Raw genomic sequence first — 10,177 nt, forward strand, 5'->3', positions numbered from 1 at the left:
TCTAATTCCACATTCAAACAAAATGTGTTCTCTAATCAAAGTCTAAGATGAGGAATAAAACATGGACAAAATCACTTGCCACAAAACGCTTGGTTGATTTTATTACAAAACCTATATGATAAGATTTCTTCATCTCCCCAAGTTGACCATATCTTTATAAGAACTCATCTCCGTGTAAACATTAATTTGTCACGCCTCATCAACAACTAGTTGTAACATTGAAAACTCCACAGAAAAAAATGAGGTTAGGAAAGGTGAGAATACTGTACGATTAATAGATTCGATCTAACAAATAAAAAATTAAAAAATAAGCATAGTGGACGTTTTAGATTTTTTTCGTAAAATAATAACGATCATCTGCAAGATTCTCCTTTATTCATTATTTTATTAAACTTTTGAATTCGATTTTGTTCTAATACAAGACAAAATAAAATGTTAATAATTCCGTCGGTTCATTCATTAAAAATAAAGTAAAAAAATACATATATTTACACGTGGCGAATAACTATTAGTACACGTCAGTAAGGTGAAAGTGAGAGAAAAAAACATCGACGTTGAAACCAAACCGGTAAAAAAGACATAACACCACCATGTCTGTTGTTATTGTTAGCTTCGGTCCTACACAGCCAAACAGAGAGAAGAAGCACTAGTAGAAAGAAGAAGAAGAAGATCAGAGACTTAATCCTAACTCTAGATTAATCATAAGAGAACATGCGAGAGACTTGAAGCTTAACATCAATGTGTTCTACTCTGTTCTCAATCACGTGACTTTGCAACTTTCTTCTCTTCTCTCTCTCTCTCTCTCCGCCGTGTCTCGCGTTAAGAACTCTCGTGACGGTAGTCCATGGCGGTGGATGTTGAATCTGTGCTTCAGTTTCTCCGACGTAACGGCTTAACGGAGGCTGAGTCTGCTCTGAGAGACGATATCAACGAGAAGAACCAGCTCGCTTCTTTCGACTTCGAGAAGTTTCTCTTTCCGATTCCCCCGCCGATCAGAACCACCGTAGAAGATTCCGGCGATAACGGGTCGAAGTCTTCTTCTTCCGACGACGAGTTTGTCAGCTTGGACTCTTCCACTTCCGGCTTCTGCTCTTCTTCCGGTAAGTTTGACCAAATCTTGATTCGAAACCTGCTCCGTTTCTTGATTCTTGATTCTTGATCTGATTGCAACACGTGGAAGCTCAAATGCAGGTTTTGTGAATCCGTATGGAGATGGTTCATCATCATCATCTGAATCACAGTCTCAGTTTGGTACGGCTCGTACTTACCCTGAGTGGAGTGAGTTTTACTCCCAGACCAACAACAAGGAAGAGACAGAAGATGAAGAAGAAGAAGAAGAAGAGTTCATGTCTCCTGCGTTTAGAGAATCTGATTTCTTCATCTGCCTTGCAACTACACAGGATAAGTTCATCACTGATAACCAATTCGAGAACAAGCTTGGCGTCTACGATACATCAGAAGGATCTCAGACTGAAACAAGTCTTGATTACTTAGATAAGTCTTTTCTTATTAAGAATCTTGAGGATGACTACATTGGTTTGGATGATAAAACCGCTCAACTCGAAGAAGAAGAAGATGCAAAAGACAATGATGATTTGAAGGCCGGTGATCAAGTGGATGTAATAGATGAAGAGGTTAATGTTGTTCATGATCTTGAAGAAGAGGAGTATGAAGTGTTTGATCTTAGAATCATTCACTGGAAAAATAGGTATGATGATACTTTCTTTGAAGTGGTGTAATGTGATGGAATCAGGACAGGTCATTGGCCTATGGCCTGAAAAATTTATATATATATAGGCTTCCAAATTTATAAAAAAAAAAAATTTATATAAACCTGTACGAAATTTTTATAGACTCAAAATCTCAAGACCGGTCCTGAAACGAAATGTGTAATGGTATGTTGTGGTGTTGTTTACAGGACGGGGTTCGAAGAGAACAAGGATCTACCGATTGTGCTGAACTCAGTGATTGGAGGAAGGTACTACATTACTGAATACATTGGCTCAGCTGCATTTAGCAAGGTGGTTCAGGCTCAAGATCTACACAACGGTGTCGATGTCTGCCTCAAGATTATCAAGAACGACAAAGATTTCTTTGATCAGAGTTTAGACGAGATCAAACTCCTAAAACATGTCAATAAGCATGACCCTGCTGATGAACATCACATCTTGCGCCTGTATGATTACTTCTACCACCAAGTAAGAGATCTTAAAATACATTCTTGTTCATAAGAAGTCTCTAATGCTTGAGAATCTGTAAACAGGAACATCTGTTTATCGTCTGTGAACTTCTCAGAGCAAACTTATATGAGTTCCAGAAATTCAACCAAGAATCCGGAGGAGAACCATACTTTAATTTAAGCAGACTTCAGGTTATAACGAAACAGTGTATGGATGCTCTTGTGTTCCTTCATGGACTAGGAATCATACATTGTGATCTCAAGCCAGAGAATATACTTATAAAGAGTTACAAGAAATGCGAAGTGAAAATCATTGATCTTGGAAGCAGTTGTTTCCACTCTGACAACTTGTCCTTGTATGTACAATCACGTTCCTATAGAGCTCCTGAAGTGATTCTTGGACTTCCATATGATGAGAAGATTGATTTATGGTCTCTTGGGTGTATTTTAGCAGAGCTTTGCTCTGGTGAGGTACAATCTAGTTACCATTATAAGCTTTGTCTATATACAGAAACTAGTAATAGCAAGAATTCATTTGTTTTTCAGGTTCTGTTTCCAAATGAAGCAGTAGCGATGATATTGGCTCGGATTGTTGCGGTTTTAGGTCCTATAGAAACGGAGATGCTAGAGAAAGGTCAAGAGACGGATAAGTACTTCACCAAAGAGTTTGATATTTACCACTTAAACGAGGTATTTTTTTTTATCTTGATTTAACTGTAAGAAGTAAGGCGTTGTTGCTAGAATCTGATTCATTATGGTTGTTGTGTTGGTGTTATAGGAGAGCAATGAGGTTGAATACATAATCACAGAAGAGTCTTGCTTGGAAGATCAGTTACATGTTAGTGATGAACTGTTCTTGGATTTTGTAAGAAGTCTACTTGAGATCAATCCATTGAGACGTCCAACAGCTCTTGAGGCACTTAACCACCCTTGGCTCTCTTCTTCTTCTTACAATTGATTTTTGAGTTTTTATTGGCTTCTTGTGTTGCCTTGTTCTGTCTGATTCTTTGTTTCTGTTCTGTTTTTCTTTTCTTGATCTTGATTTTGATTTTGGTTTTGATTTTGATTTTGATTTTGATTTTGATTTTGATTTTGATTGTGTTTTTGTTTTGTAATTGTGTGATTAATTGTGTATAGAACTGTTTACATTAATTTCACATTGTAAATAAAATATATGTTTGGTTGGTCTATAGATCCAAACTTAAAAAAAAACTAAATATTGGACCAACGACCATGATGTTAATACTATAATGACAAAATAGGATACATCATTCATTGTTTCTACTCTCTGTACCAAATGCCAATAATGGGTTGTGGTAGTTAGAACAAACTTCCAATGTAGCATATACCGTAATACATATCATAAGAAATATATTTTTTGATAAATATCATAAGAAATAGATACTAACAAAAAACACATACTAACAAAGCAATAATTAGTAGTTTCTTTTTGCATATCATTTTATGGACTATATGCATTGCAAAATGTCAAAGGTATATAATACGAAAGTGATGTGCTGCAAAAGAAAAAAAAGAATATTGATGAAATTTTTTATTTATGTCGTAATAATAATTTAGGTATGCTAGTAATGCTACTGTGTATAGATTAAAAACCAAATAATAAAAAAAATATGCTGACAGAAATTAAATTTTGTTTATATTCTTAAGAATGCTATCGTCTTATATAAATGGGTAAGTTTTAAATATATGACTTAGAAAATATATGATTAGAAAAGTTTGACATTATTTTTTATTTGATCTCTTTTGACTAAAAAGTTTGACATTATAGCATGGCATGAAATTTTATTTTGAGTATGTTAATTGATATACGATATGTTTTCTTAACTATCTGGTCAGCTAGATATATTATTGCATGTCCTGAATATTAACAGTTAACGTAATTTCTTATTTATTTAGAAATAAAATGCAATTAAATTAAGTGACTTAAAGACCAATAAACATTTGTTATGTAAGAAAAAACCTTGGTTGATGAGATGCACTCTTATCTGAGTGTTGCCAATATGTTGCACATGGTCTTTCTATAGGAAGCATATACGAGGAAACTCAATTAAGAAAGTAGCTATTGGTAGTGTTTCTTAATAAAGTAGTCTGAGATCTGGACATTAGTAAATGCGTATGAGACGTCTAGTCTACCTGCTAATTTACGTACACAGTACTGAAGCTGGATTGGTACGAGCTAGTGCATATCATCAACCAAGGTTTTTTCTTACATAACAAATTTTTATTGGTCTTTAAGTCACTTTATTAAATTGCATTTGAACAAAAGAAAAAATTAATTGCATTTGTTCGTGTGCAAATAATCTCACTTTCCTGAATGAAAAATCAATGCCAAAATGTGACCCGCTCTATCTACTGGACTTGTCAGTTGTCAACCATGTATTTTTATGCTTTATAATATTTGGTCTCCATGACCTCACGGCTCATGGCGAGAACAAAAAGAATCTAAAACTCCCATACTAACACATTTTTTTGTAAATTTTCTCTTCGTAGATAACAAAAACACACCATAATTAGTAGCATACACAAAAACTATAACTAGAATCTTGAAAGGTAGCCACAATCAAATCCTCGTGAAAGGACACTAATTATAAGTTGATAACCCTAAAAACCACTTTTGTATCTATCTTTCCACTACCAAAAAAATAAAGAAGAAAAAAACACAAACAACTCATGAAAACCCTAATTAATTTGGTCCGAGATCTCCTTAGCCAGCGGTTTCGTTATTGTAGAATACTTAGTCTTGTCAATAACGAAGCAAAGCTCACGAGTCTCTCTGCGCCTAAACATCCAAATATGTATAAAATCACAATGCTCCTTGAGATCACATGCATCCACGAACCCTTTCCATCCCGAAGTCAACACAGGCGTGCTGCTCCACATCTTGAACCTCATTGTCCTAGACACCTTCCCTGGTCCATACACCGTAACATCAAGCCCTTCTGTCAATCGCTTAATCTCAGAACCTGTTAAAAGAGGATGCATCTTTTTTTTCACTTCATCCTTCCCCAACATGAGCCTACGTTGATCCTCCTTCACGTCACTCACCGTAAGCTGCTTCTTTATCGGTTGACTGAATTGATCAACCAATTTAGCAACACGACTGGGTATATTCTCCACCGGGTCGGGCTTAGCTAGGTTCCATGCCTTAATAATCATCATGGTTTCCTTGGAATTGTCCTCCTTTTCAGCTTTACCCTTTTTATTAGATGAATTTTTTTCATCTCCTTCTCTCGGATGATATCGTTTATTTCGGCTTAGTGCTACTAATATTTTAGCAGCTCGTTTATCCTGTCGTGTTATTCTAACATCTGTGGTTTCCTCTGCTGAAGTCGGCATGATGAGCTCTCGCGTTTCCTCTGTTTCTCTTTAGCTGAGAATGCAACAAGTCTGCTAGGGCTTTTCTTTCTTTCTCTGATTTTTATTGTGAGAATGCTTACATATTCACCTTCGAAGAAGGAATATATAAATAAAATAATTTTTTTTTTAATTCGTAGATAAACTTACTTTTATGCGACTTTCTTCCTTTTATTTTATTTTTCATTGAGATATAGTCACTTATTTTCATTATACATAAAAGATTTGAACAATTATCGAATCTAGGTAGAAGATATTGATCATGTTCGATGATGATATCAATTAGTAAATTATCTCAATTTATTTTAAGTTGATGGATTAATTTATTAGACTGGTTGATGAATAATTCATAGTAAAAATATGACAAATAAAAATTGTTAAATAAAAACCATGATGGAAAAAACCTTCACACAAATTGGCAAAATATGTTTTTATAAATAGTTTGTTTCATCTAGTTTAGCTTAACGAGAAAGGTAAATAGTTATAGTTCAGTTCAACTATTTTCATTTCTCGTTTAGTTACCTTTTTTAGTTTTTTTTTTTTTCATTTCAGCATCTTACCTATTTAGTTTTCACATTTCAGCATTTTACCTAAATTTTCTTTTCCATTTCAGCATTTTTCCTATTTAGTTAATTAATTATGTTTCCTTGTATAAAACAGCCTGTTTAGTTCACCCCATTGCCCAAGAAATCGGCTGTTTATGACGAGTTAATTAGTACAAACTTTTTAACATTTTTGTAAATAAAAAAGACAAGAGAATAAGAAATAAATTTACACTCGTTTTTTTTTTTTGAACTTAAATAAATTTACACTCGTTAAACCGTTATTATTTGGCATGATAAGAAGACGTGCTTCCTTGCTCTCAAATTCTTCCAAAGCAAAGCTTCTTCTCTTTTCCTTCTCTTATAAAGTGGGCTTATTTCGCCCCACAGCCCCACTAATGATTTTTGTCTCACCCATGGCGAAAGCCTTCGTGAACAAATACTAAACATTGGGCAAAACAAGTTGTTTTAATTTTTGAAGTTCTAAACGTTTTTACAAAGATAAACATGTTAAATAAGAAAGTCAATATAGAAGATAAACGTGTCCCTAATCGCGGATTTCCCACTATATTTACGGGAACTAATCATCAGTCATAGTTTTTCTGTTAATGATCATCATTATCATCAGTTTTAATTAGTATCAGTCTGACTTTTTCAATATCAAACAAAGATAGATAAAACACACACAAAATGAAGAATATACAAAGAAAGCAGCAACGATGTTCATCCTTGTTCACTGACGCGACCTCCTCCGAGCTTCCTCAGTGTTATATTTTGTTTCTAAACCTAAAACTTCCTTTTCTTTAGAAGAGATGTTCTTTTTGTGTTGATCTAGTAGGGAATAGAGATTGATCACATTTTAAATTGTAATGCACGCCTCTTAGAACTTTTGCTTCGAATTAGTTTTTTGGGTCCTGCATTTAGGTTGGGAATGTTACACTTGACTTTCATATGAATTATTGTAGAGTGTTAAGTGAATCTACAAAAGCCTTCTTCTTCGTCTTTGTTAGATCGCTTTTTTTTGTTGATTGGATCTCACATGTTTAATATCAGTGAAAAAAATTCGAGCTTCAGAAACGATGGCGGCCTTTCCTAATCCCAATTCTAATGCTGGACTGAAGAAGCTCGACGAGCATCTTCTTACACGTTATTACATTACAGGGTTAGACACTTAGACATGTCCCTTTTTGATTTTTATCACAGAGCCTCAAAGATGTCTTCTTTTAATCAAGTTGTCTTACTTTACCTCTCTTTCAATGAAGTACTGCACAACTCTTTTTCCCCCTTTTTTTTTTATAGTAGTGCACAACATTAATAGATTAGATTCTCTCACCTTTGAGAAGTGTGGAATCACTCCCCACTTGCAGGAAGCTTTGACATTAGCGGATTGACAGATTTGAGAGCGGATTGGGCGGAGATGCACTCCCTCGGCTGCTTACCTCCAACAGGTCTCATATCTACACCTTTAGTCCCATGGATCTTTTGGTCCCTGTGGAAAGCACGCAACAAGTGGGTATTTGAAAAATTTGCTGGGAATCCAGCTGATGTACTATCTCAAGCCATTACCGCAGCTAAAGAATGGGAAGGGGCGCAGGTTCAAGTGGAGAAGCGAGTGCTGGTAAGACCATTGGAGCCTACTGCTCGGACTGACTCCGTCGCACAGTCGGATGCTGCCTGGTCTTCAGCAACGCATAATGCAGGGTTGAGCTGGATCGTCACAAACCCGGAACAGAGCAGCTACGGGAAAAGAGGTATCAGTTTCATCCCGTCGCCACTGGTTGCGGAAGGTTTAGCACTTAGAGATGCGGTTACAGCTTGCCAAACCCAAGGAAGGAGATCAATAAGATTTGAATCTGATTCTGCCCAATTGATCAAGGCCATCAACAGGAGAGAAGTGCCGCTAGAGCTATATGGAATTGTGGAAGACATACTACATATGTCGCTGGTCTTTGAGAGTGCTGTCTTTAGATGGATTCCCCGTTTAAAAAACGTAAATGCAGATGTAATAGCAAAGAATGTTCTGGCTCTGTTCGAACAAGAGGTGGTTGTGGAGTTAATTCCCCCACCAACCTAATTGAATGAATGAATTTGTTTTGTGACAAAAAAAAAAAGATTATCTCACCTTTAGCTTTTGGAACAATCAGTTGCATGCAGACTTGATATATTTACGATGTCTAATAACGATTGTTTTTCGGCTATATATGTACAGTCACAAGGCTTCAAAGGATGATATCACCGTCTATGCGGCCCTTTCAAAACATCCACCATCGCAATATGTGAACGTATCTCGTTGGTACAACCACATTGAGACTCTGTTGGGTATCTCGTACGTTCCTCCACATATGGGTGATATCGGCTTACCATTAAATTAAAATGCTTCTCATTCCTTTAAATGACTACTTTGTCCATAAAAAAATTGTCTAACTAGTGTTTTTATTTGCATGCAGAGGTATCTCTTCTCAAGGGAGTGGTGTCAGTATTGACGGACTGGTCTCTACCTCAGAACATGCGGTTGCTGATTCTAATGTACTCTATTAATTGTTTATTTGTCTATAAGGGTTTCATGAAACCATAGGTTTGGCTCTTATATATATGGTTCATATATCATATGGTAGGATGGTGTTGTGGTTGTTGATAATGATAATGATCAAGATGTTGACCTTATCGGCGAAGATACCCAAAAGGAAAAGAAAAGTGCTGAAGAGAAAGCAACTTCCACAAAGAAGAAAATATGTAAGTTTCGGTTTGAACACATCTTGTTAAATTATCTTCTCATCGTTTATTCTTTGGACAGGTTGGGAGTCGGTTTTAATAGTTATCACACCGCAGGATTGTCAGACCAACATGAAGAAGCTAGAGGAACGTCTAAGAACTATTCAAATGGAAGGACTGATTTGGGGAGCATGTAAGAGTTGGCATTAACACCTTCAACATGTTTCTAAATAAAGGCATACTAATAATATTATGTAAATATTTTAGCAAAACTTGTCCATGTTGGATATGGAGTCGAGTTGTTGCGGATCATAGCCACCATGCCTAGAAATGAGAAAATTGATGTTTTCGACGTACTCGTCGGTGACTATATATCTTTTTTAGGACGTTTCAATGTTGAGACTGCGGGCTTGCATCAATGTGAGTTAATTTGTTTTATACTCTCTAGATAAATATGCATTGGATCTTCTCATTTTTATTTAATGGCCAATCATCAGCTCTAGTTCTTATCAACCCAAATGATGAAGAGACCGACATGAAGAAGCTAGAGGAAACTGTAAGATCCATTCAAGTGGCAGGGCTGTTTTGGGGAGCATGTAAGTTAGTGAATCTCTTAACACTTTCTATATTTTTCTGAATTATCAGGCGGTTTTATTTATATTATTCTGAAGTCTCTCATTATTTACTACAGCAAAGCTTCTCTCAGTTGGCTATGGAATCAAGTTGTTGGGGATCGAGTGCACAGCTGTTGGACACCTTGTTCATCTTGGACGCAGAGTAGGTTTCAACACCATTTTCAAAGAGCAAATAATGAATCATCCGTATGTCCAGAGCTGTCAAACTCTCGGCTTAAACAGAATATGTCACTACAAGAAAACATATTTTTTACTAGGGCAATATTTGTTGTAAATTCGTCGTAAACGGGGTGTTACGACGAATTAACGTCGAAAGACGTTTCGTTGTTAAACGTCCGTCGTAACGGAGGTTTCGTCGTAAACGACTCATTACGTTTACGACAAAATATATTCCTCGTAAAGCGCAGGAAAAGGATTCGTCGTAAACGCCATGTAAGACTTCGTCGTAAAGCCCACGTAATTATTTCGATGTAAAGCAAACGTAAATACTTTCGTTGTAAATCCCTCGTAAATATTTCGATGTAAAATCCTCGTAAATATTTCGATGTTAATCACTCGTAAACATTCGATGTAAACTCCATGTAATGTTTACGAGGAGTTTACATCGTTTCTTATTATATTATTATTAATTAGTATATAATAGATTTTAATTTATATTTAATATTCAGAATTTAAAATAATTTAAATTTTAAAACAAAATATGAAATTGGAAAACATATTTTTAAAAAGTCATA

The 10,177-nt window shown here is 35.6% G+C and overlaps 3 protein-coding genes across 4 annotated transcripts in view; 2 read left to right on the forward strand and 1 right to left on the reverse strand.

Annotated features, from left to right (window-relative positions):
• The first annotated feature begins 615 nt into the window (after positions 1-615).
• On the forward strand, positions 616-3,193 carry LOC106339477 (serine/threonine-protein kinase ppk15). Of its 2 annotated transcripts, XM_013778299.1 has the most exons (6): positions 616-1,100; positions 1,192-1,708; positions 1,919-2,198; positions 2,264-2,650; positions 2,726-2,869; positions 2,958-3,193. In XM_013778299.1, exons 1-6 carry the CDS (start codon positions 845-847, stop codon positions 3,135-3,137), a joined length of 1,764 nt encoding a protein of 587 aa, XP_013633753.1. In that variant the 5' UTR covers positions 616-844; the 3' UTR covers positions 3,138-3,193. The 2 variants fall into 2 exon arrangements, with proteins under 2 accessions (XP_013633753.1, XP_013633754.1); XM_013778300.1 differs by lacking the exon at positions 2,958-3,193 and having other exon boundaries at positions 2,264-2,645; positions 2,726-2,829.
• Positions 3,194-4,879: 1,686 nt separating this feature from the next.
• On the reverse strand, positions 4,880-5,359 carry LOC106337894 (putative B3 domain-containing protein At4g03170). Its single transcript, XM_013776996.1, has one exon. The coding sequence runs from the start codon at positions 5,357-5,359 to the stop codon at positions 4,880-4,882; it is 480 nt and encodes a 159-aa protein (XP_013632450.1).
• A 1,816-nt stretch (positions 5,360-7,175) lies between these two features.
• LOC106337895 (elongation factor 1-delta 1-like) overlaps positions 7,176-10,177 on the forward strand; it is a 9,834-nt gene continuing 6,832 nt past the window's right edge. Inside the window, exons 1-6 of the mRNA XM_013776997.1 lie at positions 7,176-7,258; positions 8,306-8,422; positions 8,544-8,622; positions 8,712-8,824; positions 9,286-9,404; positions 9,500-9,585. Of these exons, the coding sequence (XP_013632451.1) occupies positions 7,176-7,258; positions 8,306-8,422; positions 8,544-8,622; positions 8,712-8,824; positions 9,286-9,404; positions 9,500-9,585 (597 nt within the window). The remainder of the gene's footprint in view (positions 7,259-8,305; positions 8,423-8,543; positions 8,623-8,711; positions 8,825-9,285; positions 9,405-9,499; positions 9,586-10,177) is intronic.

The sequence above is a fragment of the Brassica oleracea genome, chromosome C4, assembly GCF_000695525.1.
Source record: "Brassica oleracea var. oleracea cultivar TO1000 chromosome C4, BOL, whole genome shotgun sequence".
Taxonomy (NCBI): domain Eukaryota; kingdom Viridiplantae; phylum Streptophyta; class Magnoliopsida; order Brassicales; family Brassicaceae; genus Brassica; species Brassica oleracea.